At 39.8% G+C, this 27,588-nt stretch overlaps 1 protein-coding gene across 6 annotated transcripts in view; it reads left to right on the forward strand.

Annotated features, from left to right (window-relative positions):
- CCSER1 (coiled-coil serine rich protein 1) overlaps positions 1-27,588 on the forward strand; it is a 436,344-nt gene that overhangs the window by 403,780 nt on the left and 4,976 nt on the right. For 2 of the 6 annotated variants that reach the window (XM_065837729.2, XM_071808257.1), the window contains one exon: positions 19,220-27,453. The exons of 1 other annotated variant lie outside the window; for it this stretch is intronic. In XM_065837729.2, coding sequence (XP_065693801.2) covers positions 19,220-19,696 — 477 coding nt within the window. In that variant the 3' untranslated portion in view covers positions 19,697-27,453. Of the gene's footprint in view, positions 1-19,219; positions 27,454-27,588 lie in introns of those variants that run through there. 3 more of the 6 variants (XM_065837731.2, XM_071808259.1, XM_065837733.2) reach the window with 3 other exon arrangements.

Here is a 27,588-nt window from a genome sequence, read left to right on the forward strand (position 1 = left end):
CTCCTTCCCTCCTTCCCTCTCTCCTTCCCTCCTTCCCTCTCTCCTTCCCTCCTTCCCTCTCTCCTTCCCTCTCTCCTTCCCTCCCTCCTTCCCTCCCTCCTTCCCTCTCTCCTTCCCTCCCTCCCTCCCTCTCTCCTTCCTTCCTTCTTCTCTCTCTCCTTCCTTCCTTCCCCCAATGAGAATATTGAAGTTTGTATGGTACGCTATAGATTTTTGGCCTCGTGCCGTCTCTGCCCAGCATTTTCTGCGCTTTCTTAAATAGCTAAAACGAAATTTGTCATTGGTGAAAAGCATAAAACCTGGGGATTGCTGATTCCAGGACGAATGTTCCGTAGTTAAACTGCAGAATGCGATGTAATGTAATCTTTACTAATGCTTTGTTAGTAATGCATTATTGTAAGATTCAAAATAGAAAATAAGTGTTCATTGATCATTTTATTACACAACCATAAGCAAACTGGGACTTCTGTTTCTCGTGAGGTTTTCTGGACCAGATCGTTACAGAATATTGATTAGTTTTAAGAATTGCAATACCTTTCTCATTACTGCTTGACTGAACAAAATTAAGAAAATGGCAAAATAAGTAGCTGTAAGTTATAATCTATCTTGATGTTCCCTTGAAAATACAGAGGTGGTGTTTCAGTGTTCCCCCTGGCAAATTTGAACCATAATGTTAGACTGGAAATGTGAATATTGCTTTTCATAATGACTGTTAGGAGTGATATATGGGCTCAAAGCTCTCAGTTTTGAAGAAGTTTGGATGTAGATTTAATTTGGACTCCCACAAGATGATAGGTTTGCAGCTTTATGAAGTAAAAGTTTAGACAAACTCTGCCATTAAAATCCACATTGTTTTCTTTTGAAGACTGTTGACCACACTGTGCACAACAGTCTCATCAACAGAATGAGGCTCTTTGTGCACTTGCTGAGAAAGAAATTGGGTGAAAATATTTTGTAGGTTTTTTAGAAATAAAGCTTAAAATACTATCTATGGTGCGATGTATGGTATAATGTCACAAAGAATCGGCTGCTGAGATTGTCAATATTCAGGCAATGAATAATTGCAGCCTTAGGATGGGCAGTTCTTTGTAGCTTTCCCCTACCTTGGTTGCCCAAACAGGAGACTTATAAGATCTGAAATAACTAGAGTTGCCTAATTTTAAAGGCCTAATAATACGCAAAAAACTCCTGCGCCGTGTCCTGAATTTTGATATTGTTTTAAATGAAACTGTTTTTTTCCCGTATAAACGGTGGCAAACTGTGCTGTAAAATCAGAGAACCACAATTTTCAGTGACATGGCGATCCCAAGTTTATATTGAGAGTACAATAGATGTTGTACTTTACATTATACACAGTATTTTCCTTTCCCATTGCAGTCTCTGATGAAGGAGAAGGAAGAAACAAAGACCACAGAGTTACAGCAACCCACTGGAGTCCTGACCCCAAAGCCCAGTGAAATCAAGTTTTTCCCATTCATTTCAATGAGGACTGAATTAGGTTGAATGTGACCAAGCAGCTTCGTGAATACATTTAAGAAAAATGAAACTGTTACAAATTAATTAGCTTCCTTTTTTAAAATGTAGTTTTATTAAAACAACAACAGGAAATAATGAGATAAAAAAAGCCTGTTTACTTAAAGACTCAGTTGGAATTAGTCTCTAAACTCCATTTAAATGCTACATTATTACATTTTATTGGGGCTTTTCAAAAGACCGAAGAGCATGATCTCCCTTTGAGAAAGGGTCAACTGGAGTTACACACACTTACTAAAATTGCCAAAGGCCCTTTATAGTTCCTCCAGACACTTTTTAAGCATTACTACAAAACTTCAATTGAGAGCTTTCTTATGACAAAGCTCAAACCTCAATGATTAGAGAAATCTCTTGAGATTTTTCTACTGAATTTTCTAATGAATTTTAGTGAGGATACGATTGCCGTTGAAATTCAACCTGCTGTTCTGCCACACGGTAACGATAGTTTTGGCAAGAATACTGGAGCTTTATTTGAAGGGAGCAATGAGGTTTTTCCAGGTAAGCACTCAGTCTAACTTGAGATGTATCACTGCAGGATCAGAGTAGCAGGATGAGCGTCTCTTCTAAAATGTCTAATATATTAATATAGTATTAAGGAGCCTTCTTTCCAGTGGAGGCCTAATGTGCTCTGGAACTCCCTACACGCTAAAAAATTCAGAAATGAATCCCAATTACTAAGGACATAATTCAGAGCTCTCTAAGGCTAGTGGGTCCGTTTATAAATTCCTTGGTAAGAAACTACTGAGTTACATCATTTAAGGGCTGAACTGGAGCCTAAGAATTGGCATAAGAATTTTACACACTTGCACCTGAAAATAAAAATTAGAGGCTTTCTACGTCTCTTTTGAAGTTAATGTGTGTGGTAACTGGCAATGCTGGGGAGGGAGCGCAGAAGTGGACGATTTCAGGCAGGAAAAGCATCCTGAATGAACGAGGAGACAGCAAAACTGGATATGAATTTCCATGAATCATTGAAAGGAGGAGGCGGGGACATGGAAGGAATTAAAAAATAAGGGGGGGAAACAAAGACAACCAGAAATTTGAAGGAGGATTAAAGATGTTTTTAAGAAATCTGTGCAGACCACTGATGGAATTACATCCTGACTTCGAAGAGCTTTAATTTAGGTCTCAAACAGGGTTATTGGAAAACTCATAGCTGAGATATGTGGCATTAAAATAAGCCCATAGGATTGTTTTGGAAACGATATGCGCGGTGGATGTAGATATATATGTATGGAATACATATACAGTTGTTCCTAACAGCCTCAGGGATCCATTCTGCTGCCTTTTGTGCGGAGTTGGGAGACCTGAGGCACAAAGGATTGTTGTGTTGTGGCACCTTCTCCATTGCAGCATCTGAGCTTCCACCGTAACGCAGAATGTGGGAGGTGAATGAGTATCTCTGCTTAAAAGCTCAAAAAAGGTGCCTTTTAAGTGTATTCCTTAAAGCCTCAAACCTTCAGTAAGAATCATGTAGGTATATGCTTGACTACAGAAATAGATCCACCAAGCAACTGCTCTTTTTAAGCAGGTAGCACAAATGTATACAAAAGACTTAAATCCTTGCTAAGCTATATTGTCAGGGATAAAATGTTCTGGAGATGTTACAAGGGCTCTGTACAAAACAGAGTTTCACCTGGAAGTCACAGCTAGAATTCAGCTTCTGTACAGCCTTATTTCACCATCTGCCATCATTTGTTCAAATTCAAAAACTCCTCCCAGAAATCCGTAAAGAAAGGTTTAACTATTAAAAAGGCTTTGTCTGGGTCGTTCCATCACCTGCTTGTGAGTAGTGTGGATAAGAAAAAACAATAGTATCTTCACTCTTAACTTAGAAATATTGAAGTAATTCAAAGTTGTAAAAGTTTTGAAAAAGTGTTTTCAACATATGGAACGGGATATAGAAGTAATGGTTTATTTGTCCTATATTGAATAGCGTGTCTGAGAATAACATTCAAGGTGCTATACAATAATCTCATACAGAATCTGTCACCTTTTAAAAATAAGAAAATGCCCGCTACACTGGAACAGGTGGAATTGAAGTGTTGCGGTACGAGAGTGCATTGATAATTTCAATCTTTCTTGAAATAACAAAAGACGAAGCTTTGATTGGTTCTGTGTAAAATCAAGTGTCTTTTTCACCGAGTGAAGTGGAGAGAACTGTGTTTTCCTGGACTGGAGTCTAGAAAACTTGAGCCAGTCCTGAGGTTGAAAGATCCTTGTGTAGAATTAGGAAATCATCAATCCTCTGTTGGTCACTTGCCTATAGGCTTTTCTCCCCTGATTGGCATAAGAACAATTGTATTGTAGGAAACAATTATTTTGCAAATATAATAGGCCCAGGCAGGATCTCTCAGCAAAGCATATTTTAATAATGATTTTGCAAGACCGGGCGTTCTACCTAAGGCTGGCACACCTAATAGGCTAAAAAGCCTCTGCTTATATGTCCCCAAAATCCCGGCCGCAATTTCCCTCCCCCATTCCCCATTGGTTGGTGGTTCAGGATTTACAGACTATCCCGATGCACACAATACCCTTCCCCTTATCAATCTATTTAAGATATGGATTTCTGGTACTTTGGCTACACTTCCCTCTGAATTAACTTATCAATACAGGTATCGGTATGTATACAGGTGTCAGTATGTATTCCGGGAAGAGGTTGTGTATTACATTAAGGATTCATAGTCTGATGTCTCTCGGTACTTGCCCCCTGCTGGGGTTAGGCACCAGGTCCGCAGCTATGTAAAAACAACAGTTCTTCGTTAAATATTCCTTACAGTATTAATATTTTTGAAATGATCATATAAAGGGGGCTCGTGCTCCATATTGGCTGCCATAGCAGTGGGCATTTTATTTGGAATCATTTCAAAAATGTGGTTCCCAAGAGAAATATTCTGCAGAGAGCCCCAGCTGATGTTCTGTGGAAGTTACACCCTGCTTTTTAGGCGATTCCCTATATTGTAGACATCCCGTTGCTTCACGTGGGAGAGGGAAACAATAACCACCACAGTTAAACATATCATTATATCTGAATAAAGACACAGCTGTTAAATACAGCCCACTTCTGAAAAAGGCTTTGGAGAATACTGTGTGTTGGCTATAATTCACAGGCGAAACATCGGACATCATTTTTTCTAATGCCACACCTCTATAAATTATCATATTCTCGTATCTAATTTCCTTGTCTTCCCTGGCAATTTGTAAGAACTGGGAATGATCTATAATTAGCAAACTCTCCTAAGGATACCTAGTTAAAGGCTTTGCTGACACAGTACAAGTGGGGAGTAGCACAGATTTTTCTTTAATATGTCTTTTTCTGATCTAGCAATTTGCTAAGAAGTCAAGCTGTTGTTGCTTTCTACTTGTAATAGTAATAAATGTTAAGAATGACATGAAAATAGCTTAGCAAATGACAATATATATTTTTTCCCCGAGAGAGTGAAATAAAGTATAATAGGTATTGTTTATGGCATTGTGGACCAGTTAGATTTAGTGTGCTTTTTACTTCCTGTCTACACCGGCTATATAAATAAAAAATGGTCAGATGCAGCCAGTATATCATGTCAACATTTCTAGCAACATTATGGGAATAATTATGGGATATCTACATTTTGATGAGGCCATAGACACAAGCTCAAATACGTGCACGTGTATGTGTGGATTAAGTCTGATGTGACCTGTTCTCATGTTTTGTGAAGGTGTTTGTGGGATTTGTTTTTGTTTTTTCAGTGTCTTTTTTGTTTTCTTTCTGCTTTTTGATATCTATGCAAGTTCTTTCATTCTCTATATTAGTGAGATTTATTATAGGCAACATTGCTTGAAAAGTATTTAATATTAAAAACTCTGTTGAAAGAAATAGAAATATTTTCATTAAATAGGATCTTAAATAATCATTGAGTTTTTTTCTGCATAAGTAGATAATAAACAGAGAGAAAAGTTTCTGTGTTTGCACTGTAGGTGTGATTTTAAGTTTTATTTTCCTTTATGTGGGAAAACAAGCCTGCTTGATCGTACTTTAAGCTGATATTGTGAGATTTAAATCCCAAATAAAGCTTAGTGCCTGTTCTAAGGTAAAATGAATTTTGTTAAAAAAAAGTATTAGATGCCCTTGTCAGAGCTTTCAAGACACAATGGTTTAATATTAATAAGAACTCGTAATGAGACGTTTGGGTTACAGATTCCAGTAAACGATGCGTGTTGAACTTATAGCATAAATTTTGTTAAATCCACCACTAAGATTTCACAGAATCCCAGAATGTCAGGGGTTGGAAGGGACCTGGAGAGCAGGAACACCCAGCTGAGGTTCCACAGGAAGGTGTCCAGGCGGGTTTGAATGTCTGCAGAGAAGGAGACTCCACAACCTCCCTGGGCAGCCTGGGCCAGGCTCTGCCACCCTCACTGGGAAGAAGTTTCTTCTCGTATTTAAGTGGAACCTCCTGTGTTCCAGTTTGCACCCATTGCCCCTTGCCCTATCATTGGTTGTCGCCAAAAAGAACCTGGCTCCATCCTCCTGACACTCACCCTTTATATATCTGTAAACATGACCCCCTCAGTCTCCTCTTCTCCAGCTCCAGAGCCCCAGCTCCCTCAGCCTTTCCTCACACGGGAGATGCTCCACTCCTTTAATCACCTTTGTTGCCCTGCGCTGGACTATCTCCAGCAGTTCCCTGTCCTTCTGGAACTGAGGGGCCAATGCTGCTTCACCTTGAAATGAACGGTGTTAAGTGTGGACTGTTTTTCAACGTAAAAAATTCTGTAGAGAAAGGAGAACATACATTGGTCAAGCCTGCAGAAAGGGTATAAGTCCCGTTGTGATCATCTCCTCTTCTGGCACCAGTGTTCACATTCTTGGAGCTCGGGGCAGGAGCATTTCTCTGCAGCCTGGCACTCAGGCGTATTCAGTGTTTTCTGTTGGCATTATTCTACATATTGTCACTGTGACTGCTCCACAAATTGATTTTTGGCATAGAAGCAACTGCTGTAAGTTGCTCTTCCTTGAAGCTGCACCTCCAGGAAAATAAGCAAGCGAAAAAGAGAAGGACAAGGAAGAGAAAGAGTGGAATTTTCTCAGAGCGTTAGCATACAGCAAAATAAGAAACAACCACTTGTGGTTTAAAGAAAGAAAACAAAAGGGCTGTGGTCTGTGTTGCAGGTTTGGAGTGGTTGGGGTTTGTGTCCTGTTTGCGTGTCCCCCTAGGTTACCGGTGGCTCCGCACTCCTTTGCTCAGCCAGTTGTTGGGAAATGGCATCTTGGAACTACGCTGGCAGCAGTAAATTAGATACGTTAGGACGAATATGCTCAGTTATGCTCCAGTGCCCAGGAAATACTTCATTCATTTTTACTCCTGATTGATATGGAAACGTTGGTGAATTGGGGTTTTCAGCATTTCTACTTGATATTCCTAATGAGGCGGGTGCTTTTCCAGCAAGGATAACAGCATAGGCATGAATTTAATCAGTGTGCTTGAATTTACTCTAGGACAATCTGCTTAATCTCTGTTTCCACAGCCGAGGAAAGCTTTTACTTGGGGACCAGAGCAAAGAACTGCCAAACTAGTGGCTAAGAATCCTCTGGATCACAACAGGGACTGTTTAAGAGACTGAAAGGTGGATGACATCCACTAGCAGGATGGCAGCAGAGTCAATATGAATTATAACTGCTTCCTTCAAGGTTTCTGAAGGTGAGAGGAGGGGTCTGCCAATGGCTGAGAGGCAGAAATCCAGAGGTGAGAAAAGCAGCATGAATTATATTTCCTCCTAAATAACGATCACCATGGATGCATTGTAAGCGTAGACTACATAGCCTGCCTTGGATGTGCTCTTGGGGTATTTTGAGGAGTTGTGTGTGCTTTATAGGCTTTTATGAGTTGGTGGATGTCAGTCAAATGTGAGGCTATCTTCTATCATTCCCCGGGGGGTGTGCGTACACCTTGGCCTCCTTCATGAATTTCAAACATTGCCTGTCTTTTATGTTTGAGTGCGTAGTGAATTGGAGCGTCTGTGATGTTGCCTTAAACACCTTTGTTGTCTGTGCGTGAAGTTTCGTTATCCTGCTTCTGGGGCTCTTGTGAGTTTTAAGCATGGTGCCTTTTTAGCTGCATTGGCTGATTTTTTAGCCAATTTAAGTGTTCAGGCCTCTCTTCCAATAGGCGGGTTCTTTACCTATAGATTACATTTAATGACTCCTTTTTTAGATAAATCACAGTTGTAAAAAAGCAGTGTTTTGGCTGATGAGGGAAAACACTAGGAACATTTGCAACACCACCGCTCCAAGACAGAGGAGTTCAGCTTCGTGAGGATTTGGGCTTACAGCAGAAAGCCTGATGTTGGGGTCAGAGATCTCTCATGTTGAGAGTGACTTGAGGACTATTTGTTGCTGGAGTGGCATGGGCTGCAAGCTGGTCAAAGGACTCACCTCCTAGAAAAACTGTGTTCCTTGCCAGATGTAGCTGTGAGCTCTTCTGCTTTTACTTAGCACCAGTGCAGTGGGTTAAGAGACTCCAGAGCTTCATTTTTGGTGATAGACTGTTAATAGAAAGAGAAAGTAGAAAGCGAGTTGCCGGCTTTGTGTGTATTGAACTTCTGGCTTCATCCTCTTACGCCTTCTTTTCTCAGCTGTGCTTTACTCTAATCTCAGACTAGATAAACACCTTCACAGAATCGGAGTGGTTGAGGTTGGCAGGTCATCTTGTCCAATTACCCTGCTCAGGTAGAATCACAGAATCCCAGAGTGTCAGGGGTTGGAAGGGACCTGGAAAGCTCATCCAGTGCAATCCCCCCGGAGCAGGAACACCCAGCTGAGGTTCCACAGAAAGGCATCCAGGCGGGTTTTGAATGTCTCCAGACAGCCCGTTGCCCAGGACTATGTCTTTTGACAGCTTTTTCTATGGATGGAGACTCCAAAACCTCCCTGAGCAGCCTGTGCCAGTGCTCAGTTACCCTCACAGTGAAAAATTGTTTCCTGATGTTCAGAGGGAACTTCCTGTGTTTGCATTTTGCACCCATCACCTCTGGTCCTGTCCCTGGGTACCACTGAAAAGAGCCTGGCTGTGTCCTCTTGCACCCTCCCTACAGGTGTTTATACACATCCATGAGATCCCCTGAGCCTTCTCTGTGCTCCACAGTCCCAGCTCTCTCAGCCTTTCCATACAAGAGAGATGCTTTCATCACTTCATCCTTGGGGCCCCTCGTTGAACTCTCTCCGGTATGTCCATATCTCGCTTGCAGAAGTGGACCCAGCACCCCAAGTGTGGCCTCACCTGCTCAAAACAGCACATTAAAGCCGGTTGAAGTTTTTCTAGTGTATTCAATGAGACCACGATTTCACTGAAACCTTCCAGAAGGAGTTCCCTTGAAATGCTGTTTAATGAAACAGGATGGCAAACAGCTGAGGTTGAGTTGAACTGATGGTTGTGTCACAAGAAGCCTTAAACTCTCAACCATTTTAGCAGCTATTATGCAGCAACTGGTAAGTCAGCAATACTACATTAATTTAGAGCTGAAAAACTCAAACTCAAGTGAGCAAATAATCTATTACTTTTTTGAAGTGAGAGACCCATAGGATGGGCTATAAAGAAAATGTAAACTCTTAGATTTACAGAGAAAGGGTATGCTGCAACAGGTGGTTGGTAAATGCTTCCCTATATGCATTATTACAGAAAGTTGCAGGTAGAATATGAACTAAATATTGCTAACCTTCCTTAGGCTGGACAAATGAATAGAAAAGAAGAACCAATAAGGTCTTTCAGCATTTTTGCCAAGGGTTTTGATGTTGGCTCACCTGGAAGGACACAATAAGAAACTTCAGCAGGCGTCTGTTTATACTTCTGTTCCATTTTGTTCGGGTTTGTTTCCTCAGTTTGTGTAATATAGTTTAGCTAAAGAAAATAACTCCAAACCAGCACTTTGTCCAAGAATTACCTGTTCCCCAATGTCTTAGACAGCGGTCCCCTCTGCTCCTTAGAGACACTGTATCTCCCAGCATATTTTAGCTGCAGTTTTGTCAGCAGATCTTGCTTATTTTCTCTTTTTCAAATACTAATTTAGGATTTTTTCCCAGAACATAGCAACATTTCCACCTGGATTGCATTGTTAGAAAAATGTTGTAGTGTATTGTGAAGAAATAAAATACATTCTCCATTACTTTAAGCATTGTAAGTTATGCTTCGATTCTACTCCTTTTTTTGGATTATATTATTTCACCAAGAGAAATCTATAACTTCTACTGTAGAGAAGGTCAGATAAGATGATAATAATGTTTTTTGCTGGCCTAAAAGTACCTGAAATATATGAAATAGTTTTACCTTGTTAGAGTTGACTTTCCCGAACACTAAGTAGTACATCTTGAAATGAACACCGTGCTACCCTCGCTGCTTTAAAGAGAGCTGAACTGAATGAACGCACATAGAGGTGCAGTAAAGTTGCTATGAAATATTTTTCTGCCTTTGTGTAAGCCACTAGCATAGGTGGAAGTGGTTATTTTATGTACTTACCTATGTGAAACTTGGTTTGTTTGAAATTACACAGTAAGGGGAAATCACTGCCAACTAGACACAATTTTGAAATTATAGGAGATAGCTTTCTGGACTCTTTTACAACGTGAGGGAAATTATGTCATTCAGCTACAAACACTGTTTCGATAGAGCAGCATGAGATATATGTATATAATATATATTGTATCACATAATATATCCATGTACATCAGTTGTATGGGCTCCTTATGGGGTCACATTTCCTCTTGATTGTGAGTCCCCTTCTTCTCCCTGACAAGCTTTTCTCCCTGTAAGTGTATTTGACATTGACAGAGAACAGAATTTATACACACCAATTCCATACTGACAAAGCCAATACATTCTTGGATCACTGGTTTAACAGGAAAACAAAAAGTAGACTTATTCCCTTCTGCAAAAGAATCCTATTTGTTCTTTCCCTATTTCTAAGATTGTCAACACCTAACAAACCTAGACATGGCATGATTCACTCAGCATGGATTTATAGCCATCGTAGATAGTAAGATCTTTGAAGACAATATTTTAAGGGAAAATGTTCTATTATGAATGAAATCTGATTCACTGAGCATCGTCCTGTGGTGCAAAGTTCATACAATTTTCTTTTTTCTGAGTGAACCCCACAGCAGGGAGTTGGTATCTTTCTAGAATCCTAATGCTTCATCCTGTCAGAGGACTCGAAACTACTTCTGCTTGTTGTTGAACACACTGAACATGACCAGTGAATGGTAGAAATTGATTGTAGGTATGTTATATTGGCTATAATGACTATTCTTTTCCTCTTGGAGGATGTCTTGGTCTCATAATCTTGTCATAAAAATGCAGTCAAGGCAATTAAAGGGCAAATAGGATTTCTTTGCTTGTCATAGGGATGAAATTTGCCCTTTTTGGTAGTCCTTCAACTTCTCCTTTGCAGGCTGGCTATTGAGCTGGGGGATGGTATCACTGATTAATGTGACAGGAGCCAAACATCATTTGCCAGTGTTTGCAATTTCTCCTGCTGTTCTTAGAAGTTCAGCCCTCATTGCTTTCAAAAGTAAGGATGCTAATTTGTGAAACTCAGTTTAATTGAAGGATTTTGTCTTGCTTTTAAAGAACGTAATGTAAAAAGTTGAGCGTTGTCCAGGTACAAGTTAACTGGGGTTTCGTTTGGGTTTTTTTAGGAAAGAGGAAAGAGTGCATTTTTCAGAAGGCACATATTCATTAGAAATCTGATTTGTGACATTCACTAATTGAAAGTGAGAGAAGAAAGCCCTGAGCTTAAGAATATATTATTATTTTCTTCACAGAAGGTAATAGAAGTATAGAGATGTAATAGAGATTTGAGTTCCTATGTGTTTAGCTGATAAAACAGAAGTTTCATCTGCCAAAGTATTTAAGATTCTCATCCTAAACACAACAGCAATACGTCTGTAAGCACAATGTCTAATGCTTTCCTCCACTTTTTAAATGAGAATTAATAAGCAATTAATGTGGACACTATATTTTTACCTTCTTCTCCTAAACATATGTCTCAGCTATATAATGAATAGACAATTGAATGTTGCATATTTCAATCTTTTTGAAACTACTGCTTCTAAGACAACTGTGTCCTGGTATTTTATCTTACTGAATTACATAGTCCTGTGAATTTCATTTACCTACTGAATTTCTGGTACTATGGGAAATCATGTTAGGTGATGTTAGAGTAGGAAAATAAATAGCTATATAATTAGAAACTTGGTAAAACCTAAACACGTATATAATAGGAGTTAGCTGTAAAAGGTAATTGCCACCTACAAGTCAGTTTTAATTCAGATGATCTACAGATATGATAATCAGGTTTTGGTGAGCGCATATCAGGCCTGAGGCTAGAAATGGACTTCACAGCTTTCAGACAGCTGGGCGTCAGAAAAATAGATAAGGCCCAAGGTGGAGATGTTTGAACAACTTGGTATGTCTACATGGCACATCAAATGCTCTACAGAAGTACTGGCTTGGCTTGCGAAGCCACAGCACCTGTGTGAGCACAGCAATAATTGTCAGCAGAGCAGCACATGCTTTCAGAAGGGCTAATTAGCGCTTTGTGCGGTGCTCGTGCTTGTCATTGTCCGTGCTGTAGTTCACCCCTCACACCGCACCAACTGTGGGCTTCTGGAGCCCCCCTGGCGTTGGCATGGATCCGCTTCTCCGTTTTCTATCAGTTCATTGTGCATCAGTTTTGCAAATGAGGACCTTAAGTGTAGACACCTATGACTTTCTACCTGACTGTAGCTAAAAGCATGGTACAAGTGACCCTTAATTCTTCATTGCACAGAGATGGTGAGACCCAGAGTGCTGGGTCCACATGGGGCATACCCAGTCCCTTGAATGGAGCCTGAAAGGTCCATGAGCAAGTCTGAGTTGGGCACCGTATTCTAGACTCTGCTGCCCATAACAAAGGGTGGAGTCTGTGTATAACAAGAGCTTAATGCAGATATTTTTCTTATCATTGGCTGCAATAGCTGTGGCTTCCTGAAGAAGTTGAAGGGGTGGGAGATCAGTAACAAAAGACGCCAAAGGCATCAAGAGATCCAGAGGTGTTATGAGACCTGGGGGAGGCTGGGGAGCTGGTCTCTGCTAAATGCAGGATGGTGCCAAGATGAGGGACTTAGCAGATTTTTTTAAATGGGGGTAAAAGTCTATTGCGCCTTTCTTAGCATTTTGTTCACAGATTCAAAATCAGTGAAGTCCATCTGGTAAAAATTCCTTTTTCTGGATTGACTTTCTGTTCTCGGGGAAGTCTTAGATATGGACTAAGTAAAATGAGGCTTGTTATCTCCCAGGGTATGTCCTGCTGTTCTGTAGTCATATCACTCAAAGAGCCACACTCCTTAGTACCTTTTCTTTTTCATTAGAATTTTCATAGTTATTTAGAATTTTAAGCCATAAGGTATAACAAGGCGCATTCAGTATAATCTAAATGATTTTTGTAGCATTTTTGAAGACTAACACTGGTGAGCAGCTCCCAAGTTTAATTTGGAAGACATGGTAAACAGTTGTAAAATGCAAAATTTTCTATCAGCTTTACTAATGAGAAAAATCTTCCAGTTAACCCTTGAAATGTGGTATTGAGAATGCAGAGTAGTGATTTTACCGCAAGTTACTAGAGATTAACGGGAAATTCTTCACTGTTTTCTTCCTACTTTATAAAACAGCATTGCATTCTTTTACAGCTTGTCGCCTTAACTGCACGTTATTACTTACCTAATTGAGTTTTTTCGCAGATAATTCTGTGCTGTGAGAAGATAAATAACTTACTTAAGCCCTCTGTGGGTTACTTATCACACTGTATCACCACTGCCATAAAATCCTTTTAGGACATGAGCTCACTCCTCTAGTTCACTTATATTCCGCTGGCCTGTTGGTTAAAAGGGCATTATGGGGAAGAAGCATGCATTTTAGCAGGTCATAATTTTTGCTTTCAGTAGGTAAATAAAGAGGTTGAAAGGCAGGAAGAGAAGTGTTTCTGGTTTATGTTGACTGCATTCATTTTGTAAGGGATGACAGCAGAGCTTGCAAAATAGATCAGCAACTGGTTCCTACCCACAACCCGTTGCTATTAGTCCATGCCTTATTTTGCCATGCTGGGCTTTACTACTTTCATGTGTCGCCTGTTGCCAGAAGGCAGCGGCAGTTGATCAATAGGTGCAGATCTGGGTCGTAAAAGCTCCTCTTACAGTCCAGGTGCTACTGAGATCAATGAGAGCGAGTGGTTTTTAAGAGACGTGAATGAAGAACAATTACCTGCTGCAGCTAAATTACGTTTTGTATTGGAGCATCTCTAAGGTGGAAGCTAGCAAGCACAAAAGCAAGGAGGTGTAGAAACTAGGGAGCTGACGCAGTGACAGATGTGGGATGCCAAAGTACTGAGTGAACTTGTATTTTGGTAAATTAGATTTGCACTTGTATAAATTGTCAGAACCGTGAAAGGCATCCGAAGGGATATAAATTCAAAAGCACGATGCAGGGCCTCATCGTTTCCATCTTTCAAAGACATTTAGTGCTGTACCACCTTCTTTTGTGTCTTCAGTTCTTGATGTTGCTTTATATTTAATTAATTAAATTAATTTAATTAACTCCTGCAAACAGAGGAGGTTCTGCAGAAGGTGCTGCAGTCCAGCTGAGACCCGAGGAGGGCCAAGCAAGCTTTACTGAGCTATATAGTCAATATTACATTGGAGAACACGTTTTACATTCCTTGTGTACTTGCAAACACAAAATAATTAGGTATTAGAATCCAGGAAGTCTTCAGGTTTCTGTCAGAATAATAACTTTAGAGTGTGCTGCCATTAACAGCTCTGAAAGCAGAAACCTTTTGGGGTGGTAAAACCTTGTTCTTCAAATACACTGTCACTTGTGAGCATGCACTGGGTACACTGGGGAGAGAATATTTAGTTTGGTTTTATTCTCTATGCCTGCTGTCAGAATGATGTATTTAAGAAAGTTGCTCTACTTGGAAGAATTACATTACAGGCATCTAAGACTTCCAGCTGCCTCTGGGCACAGGCATCTTAAAAACCTGCACCCTTTTTTGGGGTGTTTTTATAATTCATGTCTAATTCTGTCATTTAAGATCAGTACTTTATCACAAGAGAGTCGGCAACAATACCCATTGTGGAATGTCCTGCAGGGGTATTGTCTTGTCATTAACGCTTGTCATGTTTCACTCATTGGGTTTGAAAATGGAAGATGATGAATGGCTGCAGTATTTTTTTAATAACACGGCTCATTCTGGAGCTTTCTATAAGAGTAGTCAGTTTTCATTACTTTAAAGTGGGTCATTGAGAGGTTTTTGGGTTTTTTTCTTAACACAAGAAAATGTTGCCAGAATAACAGTTGCCAAGAAGAACCCTTAAAAAAATGTATGGAAAAAAGATTTTTAAGAATATTAAATTCCCTTTTTTTCATTTGATCTTAGTGTATTTAGCACCAGTGTGGAATAATCAAACCTAAAGTATTTGGATCTTTCTCGTATTCGTGTACCTGTGATCATGATACAAAACTGTAAAAATTTTACAACCAATCAGATTTTAATAGAAATCTCTTTTATTTATTCATTTATTGGGAAGAGACTCGAGCAAGAATACACGCTCTTTGTGTTTGCGTTTAATCTGATCGGGAAATCAAAATCCAGGTGTTTTTCTTAAATTTTGAGACATTTGAAATGACAAAGAGAGCTCCCTCTCCCCTTCTTTCTCCCCTTCTTTCTCCCCTTCTTTCTCCCCTTCTTTCTCCCCTTCTTCCTCCCCTTCTTCCTCCCCTTCTTCCTCCCCTTCTTCCTCCCCTTCTTCCTCCCCTTCTTCCTCCCCTTCTTCCTCCCCTTCTTCCTCCCCTTCTTCCTCCCCTTCTTCCTCCCCTTCTTCCTCCCCTTCTTCCTCCCCTTCTTCCTCCCCTTCTTCCTCCCCTTCTTCCTCCCCTTCTTCCTCCCCTTCTTCCTCCCCTTCTTCCTCCCCTTCTTCCTCCCCTTCTTCCTCCCCTTCTTCCTCCCCTTCTTCCTCCCCTTCTTCCTCCCCTTCTTCCTCCCCTTCTTCCTCCCCTTCTTCCTCCCCTTCTTCCTCCCCTTCTTCCTCCCCTTCTTCCTCCCCTTCTTCCTCCCCTTCTTCCTCCCCTTCTTCCTCCCCTTCTTCCTCCCCTTCTTCCTCCCCTTCTTCCTCCCCTTCTTCCTCCCCTTCTTCCTCCCCTTCTTCCTCCCCTTCTTCCTCCCCTTCTTCCTCCCCTTCTTCCTCCCCTTCTTCCTCCCCTTCTTCCTCCCCTTCTTCCTCCCCTTCTTCCTCCCCTTCTTCCTCCCCTTCTTCCTCCCCTTCTTCCTCCCCTTCTTCCTCCCCTTCTTCCTCCCCTTCTTCCTCCCCTTCTTCCTCCCCTTCTTCCTCCCCTTCTTCCTCCCCTTCTTCCTCCCCTTCTTCCTCCCCTTCTTCCTCCCCTTCTTCCTCCCCTTCTTCCTCCCCTTCTTCCTCCCCTTCTTCCTCCCCTTCTTCCTCCCCTTCTTCCTCCCCTTCTTCCTCCCCTTCTTCCTCCCCTTCTTCCTCCCCTTCTTCCTCCCCTTCTTCCTCCCCTTCTTCCTCCCCTTCTTCCTCCCCTTCTTCCTCCCCTTCTTCCTCCCCTTCTTCCTCCCCTTCTTCCTCCCCTTCTTCCTCCCCTTCTTCCTCCCCTTCTTCCTCCCCTTCTTCCTCCCCTTCTTCCTCCCCTTCTTCCTCCCCTTCTTCCTCCCCTTCTTCCTCCCCTTCTTCCTCCCCTTCTTCCTCCCCTTCTTCCTCCCCTTCTTCCTCCCCTTCTTCCTCCCCTTCTTCCTCCCCTTCTTCCTCCCCTTCTTCCTCCCCTTCTTCCTCCCCTTCTTCCTCCCCTTCTTCCTCCCCTTCTTCCTCCCCTTCTTCCTCCCCTTCTTCCTCCCCTTCTTCCTCCCCTTCTTCCTCCCCTTCTTCCTCCCCTTCTTCCTCCCCTTCTTCCTCCCCTTCTTCCTCCCCTTCTTCCTCCCCTTCTTCCTCCCCTTCTTCCTCCCCTTCTTCCTCCCCTTCTTCCTCCCCTTCTTCCTCCCCTTCTTCCTCCCCTTCTTCCTCCCCTTCTTCCTCCCCTTCTTCCTCCCCTTCTTCCTCCCCTTTTTTTTTTCCCCCTCTCCAAACATTTAAAATGGGCTACATTTTGAAAGCAATTTCAGATTCACATTTCATCGTAACTTGCAGCCCGTTCCCTGGGTCCGCAGCGAGGCAGAGCATAGGGCAGCATTTGGGGATTTCTGGGGTGAAGAAGCCATTGGTTCGAGCTGAGCCCCTGCAAAAGCAAAGGGAAGGAGATGAATGACAAATAAACAACAGCATATAATTATTTTCAGTTCTGTGTGTTGCGATATTTGTTCAAATGTTTGAATGATAGCAAAATATAACTTGCATGGAATTCAAAGCAGCATTGGAGTTTTTATTGACAATATTTTGGAGGGAGAGTAATGTCATTTGGGGAGGGGGAAAGGGAGGGGATTTCTTGTTGATTTTGACTCCCATCTGGCCACTGTTCTCTCTTTTCCTGATTAGAAGCTATTTTTCAGTAATTTGTCATAGATAACAATGATAGTGTTGCTTTTTGGCAGTGTTTCTATTAAAACCTCTGTTCATTTCACGTCTAACTATGCATCTGATAGAACAGGTCTGCCTTTCCTTGTTAACCACCCATGTCTTACTGCCGGAGATACAGTCAAACCAATGTCTTAGAATACTGATGGCACAATCTAAATTTCTATTGATGTTTTAAAATCTAAGTAAACGAACTCTTAATTTGTCACCATTTGTGTAATTCTTTAGTACAAGGGGAATTTCAGCACGTTCTAGCTTCACAAAGCTAAAAATTTCCATCACCAAGTATGTATTAATAAATATTTGATACATACACACTGTCCCTCCCCATTGGCCAACAAGAAGAATTAAATACTTTGGAGACCTACAAACCCGGCATGTATTTTCTAAATAGAAATATGTCATGTAAAAAATCGCCTTGATAATGAAGAGGAAATAAACACCGGAGTGCTAAATATTCAAAACAGAGCATTTCATCAAGATCAAGTTAGAAAAAAAATGATATAAAAAGGTTCTTAATAGCTGGACTTCATACTGAGCAGTGTATACACCATGGAAAGCTCTGAGGTGTTTTCATTAAAACAAGTAGATACTGATCAGAATGCAGGATCAGTGTCTGTTTTTGTGAGTGTTGGCAGGAGGTTATGGTTCATCTCAAATATATGATAATGTTTTCCATCAGTTTAACATCCATTCTCAGGCAAAAATTTGAGGCGAATAAGCAAACTGTAAGCACACAGAAGAGAATGAGATGAACAAGACCCAACATGGATTACGAATCAAATCGATTGCCAAACCAATCTAATTTCATTCAACAGCACAGTAACAGGCCTTGTGGCTAGAAGAAAAGCTGGAGATGTCAGATTTCTTGCTTTTATTTAGTAAGGCTCATGATACTGTTTTATAAACATACTGTGCAGACTGAATTAAGCAAATAGAGAGTAAAGTGGAAAACTGGTCTTGGAAATTACATACCCGTGGCTCAATGTTAAAAGAGAAGGCTACAGTAAGTAGGGGTTTTATAGTGTTCCAAACTATTAATTTTCCATCTGGATGACGGACTAGAGAATATTCGTATTAAATTTGCAGCTTACATGAAGTGGGGCAGATGGGAAAAAAAGCTGATTGTCTTGATACATTAGACGAAAGATCAGCAGAAAAATGATGAAAATCAACAGCGGCAAATGAGGAATTACGTCTTTATGATACTAAACAGCTGAACAACTTAGTCTGAAGTTCTACTAAAACATTACTATTGTGGACAAGCAGATGAGCATGAGTGGAAAATTCCATGCTGTTGCAAAATCAAATTGCTAACTTCATTCTGGAGTGAATTAAAAAGAAGGAGGTGAAGAAGTGCTGCTTTTGCTTCATGGCGACAGGGGATTGTCTTAAGTACTATTCTCTTGGGCCACCTCCTTCAGGAGCTTGGCATGTACAGATAAATTCCCCTTATTTAAACAAATACAAATGCATCTATGCTCACACAGCATCAAAATGCTGGAACCCTCCTTACTTTGTATTTTTTGCAGGCAACTGAAATAAAATCATTGCTCTGCTCTGGCAGAGATTTTTGGCATGTATGGAAGTGTAAGTGCACTACAAAACACCTAGATCCAAGAGACAATGAAAACTGAGCATGTTCTGAGCTTAACTGAGGCATGAACATATTCATTACACATATTCTTTTACATTTTCTAAGTATTTAAGAGTTGAACTCTATGCAATCAAAATTCTTGTCATCATGTGAAATGCTTTTGAAAATCTGTTTACAATTCATGGAACCATTTTATCCATTTATTATGCTCCAAAAAAAACCTCCTTTGATTTAAACTATTTTTCTTAAGAAAATGCCCAGATCATTACCTATAATAAGCATTTTTCAATATTACTTTTGTTAAATATGCCTGAACAATATTTCTGTTTTATTCTAGCAGTGCTTTGAGAGTTACACCAGCATTTGAGATTAATCCTTTATTTTAATCTGCCAGCCCCATGTGCTGTACATCTGTAGCGAGAAGCGGTTTAAATATTTTACGCTGTTTTCCTGCTCTGTTTTATTACTGATACTTTTGGTTGTTTCCTTTGTTTCCCCAGGCTACATATCCAAACAGAACGGTGAGCCAAAATCTCAGCACAAGGGACAGAAAGTCAGCACATACTCCCACCGAGGACCCTTTTAGATACTCATCGGGCAACCAAGCCTACGAAAGCAAGAGTTGCCAGCTGTCTGATTTGTGTCTGAGCAAGCTCCTCAAAGAGGAGGAGATCGTGGAAGTCATCAAGCATACGAGAGGCACCTACGAACCCCTCTCTTCGGAGGTCACCCAGAACGGTTTGGCCACCGCGGCGCCAAGTGCGGCAAAGCCAACGCCCAAGGTAGACATCTACCCAATGTTCTCAGGAGCTCCAAAAGACCAAGCTGTCCCTCGGCAGCACACGGCGTTCACGGGGAGGCTCGGGCAGCCGCCCAGGGGACCCATCTCTTTACACATGTACAGCAGGAAAAACGTTTTCCTCCACCACAACTTACACACAGCGGAGCTGCAGACTTTAGGCCAACAAGATGGGTGAAGAGGTGCTTGTGTTCTTGCCATGGAGAGCTGGTTGAAGAGGAACATAAGCTCAGGCTTCGTTTTTTATCTGCTGCTACTTTCACGCGGAAAAAAATAAAGTAACAAATGAATGTTGTCTGTAGGTTCTATACTTTCCTATCTGGGACTGTGGCAAAAGGATGAACTAGATTGTTAAAGAACTAGATTGGTTTGTCATGTGAAAGTCACCATGGGTATAATAAAGGGGACTATTTGGCTGGCATTGCTAGTCCAGTATTGGTTAAATATATCTATTTTTTTTCTCTATAAGCCTTTATTATTCCCTGAAGGTCTAGGAGGTGGTCTTAAATAATATTGTGTATGTTTAATAATGTTACTGTTAAAGTAGATGTGAGGAATGAATAGATAAGTAATTAGTAAATCCTCTTGAATTTTATAGAAACTAAGGAAATAAGGAGTCAGAAGTCTTTGAGGACCCTCTTTTTACTCTTTTTTTTCCTCAAAACAGTGCAATTTGCTCACTTGTAGCAGTGTGTTCTGCTTCCTGCTGTAAGTGTTTTACAGATGCCTCATGGCACAGGTAGAGAGAGGAAGTGACTGATTTTCCTCTGACATCAAGGTTCATAGAGGCTCACAAGGTATTTAAGTCAGTAACTGGGTCCCAAACTGAGGAGGTCAGCTTGGTTCCTCAACCTTCCCTTCCCCTTTCCCACCTTTATTTAACTACATTTGTTCAAGTGGTTTCATTCAACGAGAACGTGTCAAGTTGTGGTGATGTTTGTGCTTTCCAGGCGCTGGATCACTCACAACGCAGTGTGACGTTCTGTGCTAAGTAATGCATCGTATTATTTCATTTCACTTCACAAACTAAAAATGGGAGAAAGAGAAATTGTCTCATTACCCGGTCCAAATTACCTGCGTAAGTCATCATTTCTGCAGATCATCTGCGCTTAATGGCCTGGTTTGTACCAACTCGGTGGGTTTGCTAGTCTGGACTAGTGAGATGAACCTGACGCTAATGAAATCATCCGATCACACCATGGAGCTTGGAGACTTGTCAGTAACAAAAGGTCCTGTTTTCCCCTTCCAGAGGGCTCGGGAACAGGCATCTCAAGGTATTCTAAACATGTGGCATATACTGAACATGACGCTTAGTTTACAGCCTCTCTGATGGAGGGTAATGTATTTCAGTGATAATAGGAAATATAGTTGGTTTATAAATAATCTGGCACGTTTAAATATGTTTGAGGCAGATCTGAGACAAGTCACCTCTCTCTTTGACTGGGAATTAATAGCAAAAGACAAGGGTGCAGCACTTTCTCACACAAAGAAACAAACCAGTGTTACTTGACTGAAATAGCACAGAATGAGAAATGAAGCTTCTGTAGCCACTGAAATAGCTGCAACTCATAACAGGTAAGTCAAATAGGGCATATAAAATCAATTAATGATACAAATTTTACCTGGTGTTAAATACATCTGTGTAACTATTTAATATTCAGGTTAATACAAGGATTGGTTAGATTAAGAAAAAAATCAGACCATGAGCTTGGTAAAGCTGTTTCAGCAGCTTAAACTTTCAAGGTTCTATTTATTGAGGATTTTAATTTGGTGAGAGCAAATTTTATGGCATTATCTGACGTTGAAGAGAGCAGGTTTTGTCTAAATATTCTGCAGTGGTGATTAAGTCGGGGTGTTCAAGACTCTCAGTCCTGCATTAAAACTCAGTTTAAAGTCTACCAGAAAAAGTAAAGAATAGTAATAAGAGAATTTCACCACTCAGAATCATGTTTTGATCTGAGCAGTGTCCTAAGGTTAAGGTAGACTGCGAGGACAATTGGTTCGTATTAACAAGACATTTCAGCCTTGCTCATCTCAAGAGTTGATGTATGCAATTGTATTTCAGATCTGTAAATAAATTAACGTACACTGTAATCAAGGATTTTTTTTTCCAGGATACAAATGCACTATACTACATTTAAAAAAAAATATACCCCCAAAAAAACCTCTTCAATTTTAACTGTATTATAACATTTTAACAATGCATTGTGTCTATAGTTGGTTTTTTTCCTGGAAAAAATGGACTTTTGGATTACATTTTATTAAAAAAAGCATCCATCAATGCATTTGAAAAAGAACATTTTAAATGCTACTATTTTCTTGAAGAATCTTTTATAAAGCTGAAACAAAAAAGAAAAAAAAAATACCTGGAGAAAACACTTCAATTAAAGTGAGGGATATTTTTAAAATGTCATCTTGAAGCTGTTTTGTATCAGTATTTTCAGCACTGTTATCTGTAATACTAAGTGTAAATCTCTCCCCGAGAAGGGTATTGGCCACATGTTAATGTACAGTACAGCAGTAACTGTAAAACAGAGGTCCTTTGATCCTCTTGTGTATATAGTAAATCATAAAGCAACAGCATGTGGACATTCTTTCAGCGAATCGATTCCTTTGTACTAAAAAGCTTTAGTTTTTTAAGAGTTCCGTGTATAAAATGATGTATACATTTCTCCAAGGCTGTACATATCCAAAGACATGACACCACTGGGAAAAGGCACTTCTTATTTTTTCCGTGGCTGTACCTTTTTTTCCCTGTTTTTATATATTCCTGTACAACAACTCTGATATTTCTACTGAAACTTGCTTCTTGTTGCTTGCATATCTTTTGGGTCGATGGGGGGCATTTTAAGGAGGAGGAAATCCCCGAAGAAAAGCTGTTTCCATTTGTAGCAGTGTCCCATTTTTTGAAAAGAAGCGTTAAATCCATGCCCTAAATATGTTTTAGTAATTTAATAGAACCACACCTGCAATGTTATATCATTTCTAGACTTATCTTTCCCCTACTAGAGTTTTTACATAATGTATTTAGGCTATTTAGCAGCATCCAAACGTATCCTACAACATAAATTTCCACTGCCTTTTGAAGATAGACCAATGGTCTATATATAAAATGAAACAGCTGGAATCGTTTCCTTTTGGTTATTAATCCAGACCCTTACATTTATTACTTTTCATCCCAAAATACATCCACAGAAATTAAGGGCTTTCCTTATATGTCTTATTTTCTGGAAATTTTGAAATATATCCAGATGAAGATGTTCGCGTGAGGTTTGCAGAAGCATTTGAAAGGTTACCCTGAGACATTCGTGTTTGTCCTACAAGTTCGTGGCAATCACTGCATAAAAATGGAGGGGTTTTTCCCCTTTCCTAAAGACCAGTTTGGAACCAGCGATTTTTGTCTGCGCTAAATGGTTCAGTTTCAAGTGTTAAATACACAATGTACTCTGTGAACTAATAAGAATCGGTATGAATCTTTACAAATCAGTACTGTAGTTTATATGATATAACATCGTGCCATGTCTCCACCGGTTTGATTAGTACACCCTTGATTTCAGGTAGACTATGCTAAATCACCCAGTGAATGGGCTTGTGGCCTTCAAGTCTCAGTTTATGAATAGGAAATTTCTGAAATCAGAAATTGTTATAGAAAAGACAAAATATATGACCTAGCAAAAACATCACATCGCAATCTATAGCAAATGTACTTCTTTTTTTCTCCTTCACGTTCAAAAGCAAAATAATCCCTGCAAAATTCTTCAGCATCTACATAGGTCAGAAATGAAGTCCAGTAGAGCAACAGTGACCTCTAACAGAACTTTGAAATAGATACCTGGAGCAAAAAATCCAGAGGAGTCTTCTTATAGGTATTTGAAAGCGTCCGAAAGCGTAAGTTCTGTATCTGAGCATGTTAACAAAATACATCCTATGGCTTCTTTTCTTTTCTACTGATGGTTTTTGTCTGGAGGAGAATTTGCTACTTGAAGCTTCTACCAGATGAGGTTGGCAGCACAGAGTGGGAAAACATGGTGAAAATACCAGTGCAATTCTTCTCCCAGCTTCATTTCCAGGAGGTATTTTGGTGTTGACAGAGATCCCTCAGGAGAAGAACATGTTCAAATCACGCAGGCCATGCCTGCCGTTGAACAGCGTTTACCCTCGTGTGTCCTATGCAAGGCACTTTTAGGATCATTCAGAAATTTCAGCTGCAGAACGCTATCTCGCTGACATTTTTTAACAGATAAAAATGCCGTGTGCTGGTTTTAACCTAGTAAACTCTTTTTGTCTGGATCGTGCTTCCTCTGAACAGCTTGTGCGAGTGTATCCGCTCTGATGCATATGATACTACCTCCTTATCACATGAAGTATAGCACCGATCCCTTCTCTGTGAGAGGCCTGAGATTTGCAGTCTAGGGCACCTACCTGGCTTTCATTATCTTCTTCTTTAAGGATCTTCTGTTGTTTCAAAGTTCATGATAAAGGAACTTATTGAAATATTTTGGAAATATTTTGTGCTTATTAGTTTTTTTTAAAATATACCTAAAATATCTCTCTGTATCAAAAGAAAAAGAACTTTTACCAGTATAAATTTCCTATAAATCTGAGATTCTCCATAACCACAGCTGTCACTTGCATTTTGTACAGCCGTGAAGTATTTTTGGACTTGCTGGTTTTGTTGCCTTCATTACCACCAAATCATTACCCTATGTATGGGGTTTTTTTCCTCTTAATCCTATACACAGGGAGGACTTTTGAGGATTTCTCAGGATAATCCTTGTCCTAGGAAAGCAGGGCAACAATAAACTTGCTTTAAGGTCTCTGATCCCTGAGGATGGAAAACCTGTTCGGGTCAATCTTAACTATGAAAGATTTGGGAGACTGATGGATGGAGCAGGTGTCATATGTATTGGTTTTCCAAATGCACGTAGAGGTTATAGAGCACAAAATACTCCACGAGATTTTCTAGTGGGTAAATAATATCTTCTTATATATTGTATTGTGACCCTTATGTCTCTCTGAATTTAGTTATGGAGTTTTGCTGATTATGTAGACAAGATGCACCACAGGGTCATTTCTGCTTTAAGAAGGCACCACTGATTAATCGCTGATAATTGAAGCGGTTCATATTTTCTCCCCAAGCTGTTGTGCTGTAAGCAGTACATTCACAGAAAACATTCCAGTTCCCAACTGAAGGCTCCAGTTGTGTTGGTGGGTTGGTACAGCTCATTTACAACCAACCAAAAAGACCCTCAGACTTAGTTCAGCATCTGTCTAAACAAATGCACCACCTGATCTGAGCCTGCTTTTATCACATTGAAAAAGCCCTTATAGGGTAGCATCCAAATGTATACGGATATCAATAATAGCAGTAGAATTTTAATTTCTTCTTATTTTTCCATTATGCCAATGCACTTTATATGAGGGCATAATACAAACTGCAAGTTAGTTTGTATTCTTTTTCTTACCTAAACTTGATTTCAAAAGGGTTCGGAACTCTCTGCGTAACTTTAAGCATGTGAAGAATCCCATTGAAGTAAAACAACTCTCGCTGCTTTGGAAATGTAACAAATAGTCTTTTTTTTCTAACATAAACAATTCCATTCATATTTCTTGTTTGAAAGGTATGACGTATAAAAGGTATTTTCACTTATATCTGTTTATAAATACTTATCAAAACCCCCAAATAGATAGAAATTATAAGGAAACAGCCTTCCCACTCAAGTCTAGCTATACCATCAGGGTTTGTTTCTCAAATAATTAGTTTTTTAAAAGAAAATCTATTTCTTTCCCATGGTTAAGAGTATGGAAAAGAAATGTTTTTGTACATACTCTACAGATTGTGTGTAGGGATGATCAATATTACAAGGAGAATATAAGCAATCAAACTCCTTAATCAGTGGTGCATCTGATGTTGTTTAAGCAAGAGGATCAACAGTATATAAAAATCTGTGTAAGTGGAGAACAGATGTTTTATAGCTGGGAAGAATCTAATGGGATAGTAAAGGGTGACAGATTGAGAGCTCTGCTTCTGCTCCGAGGCTGGTGGCGCAGAGCCGTTTTCTGTGAAATACACTGAAGTAATATTTATAAAGTAAATCTCTTGGAATAACAAGAAAGGCGATAAAATGGTCACATAACACCGCAAGGTATGGATAAGTGTAGTGCAGTATTTTGATCAAACAGCATCTGAGTGAATGTGCATCTTTTTATTACCCGGGTGTTATCTGTATCTCACAGGTAAGTATAAGCAGAACGACACAATTGCATTGTAGCACCAAATCAAATTGTAGCACCAAATCAAATTGTTTCCCGAATGTGTAGTCATTTCTAACTGTCTGAAGTCAGTTTGTATAATTGTATTTCGTGCAACCACGGGAATGTCCTCACTCTGGGTATTGACAAACTCCAAACCACCAGGAAACGCTGGAGTCACCACCTGGACCCTGCGTCCAAAGCTGCGTTTAGTTCATAGAGTCATGGGTTGGTTTTCCTTCCCGATGAAGGACCACGATTCCGGGGAGAAAACATCTGTGCAAATATCTCCACAAACAGCTTGGCCTCTGAAATTCAAACTGATCTGGGGAGAATTAAAATTCGGCCATCTCTGAGTATTTTTGAAAATTGTACATGTTCTTTAATTCTGCCAATGGCCATTAGAGAGCTTTAGACTTGGTTTTTTTAACTCAATTTTTCTGCTTTATGTATTAAAATTGAATGTTTTATCTGATCATTTCCTCATTTTGTACTTGTTTATGAGTATCCTGCTGTTCAGGATGGTATTTTTTAAACTACTGACCACTATAAAAATTGAAGGACATTGATTTTTGTATTATGTGCTGCTAAGCGTCCATTTGATTTCAATAACAGTTCACCACAAGGCTAGTTGTTATATAGCACTGAAACCAATTTTTAAAATGTAATTGGCAATACTGTGTAGTTTACTTGAATTAGAGGCTTTAAAAGAATAATGAAGATGAGAAAAAGGAGGGAAATATTCAGTTGAAGATTAAGTATAACTAGTGCACTGTCCAAGTCTATTGAAAGGAGGACGTTTCTACATGAGGCGATGGGGAGTTTTTTGCTAGTCCAGGATTTCACTTTGATGATTTAGATGGGAACTTCAATTTAAAAATAGAGGAGAATATTTATTCTGAGAGAGAACACACTTTAAAAAGCAACTTACGAGTCAGCAAGATTTACAAGAGTGAAGGTGTTTTCCCCAGGGTACCTAAGTCCCAGTTAAGATCTGAAAAGAATCTGTAAAATGGATACCTAAGATCTGATTGGACAAGTTAATTGGCGATTTTAGTGCTTTTACCCTACAAAACCACAAATGAGTTAAATTCACACTCTTATTTAACAGGCAAATATTATTTAATATTTGAAGATGTTCGAGGCATAACCGTAGCCTTTGATTTTACTACAACAATACCCAATGTCTTCTGATTTATCCCTTTTATACTCATGTTTTTTAATTGTTTTGAGCTTTTGTAACTTGTGTGCAATAAGAACCTGATTGTTTCAAATTCAGTCTTTGTACACTGACTGGAAAGAAAATACACAGCCTTTGGATACAAACACTGTTGTCTCCGGAGAATATAAAGCAGTGTTGTATTGGGTGTTTTAATCAGATGTGGTTTCTGTGGGTTACTTTGAAGAGTTATGGCAGTTCATAAAACAGTACTGTGGGATTCTATTGGTATTATTTAATGCACATTTGATTGTTCCTTGGTTTAGTTTGCATTGGGTTTACGTTTACATTTGATGGAAAAAATATTGATTTTGAATATTTATATGGAATTTTAATTTAAACCTTACTGTAGAGGTGCACACTCAGATATTTCCATATTTGAAGGGAACATAAAGGGCTCTTACAGTTTTTCTTTCCTTCCTGGCAGAAGATAATTGGTTAATAAAAATCCTATGTTATTCTATGATGAGCCTGTGGTGTTTTTTCCTTTCAAATAATCTTACGTTTCTTTGACTTTTCTTCATACTTTCGTGGGTGACATACATGTTGCATTTTAAGAAACACAAATACTTTTACGACTTAATGCCATTAGCAATCTG

This window comes from Patagioenas fasciata, chromosome 4 (assembly GCF_037038585.1).
Source record: "Patagioenas fasciata isolate bPatFas1 chromosome 4, bPatFas1.hap1, whole genome shotgun sequence".
Lineage (NCBI taxonomy): Eukaryota > Metazoa > Chordata > Aves > Columbiformes > Columbidae > Patagioenas > Patagioenas fasciata.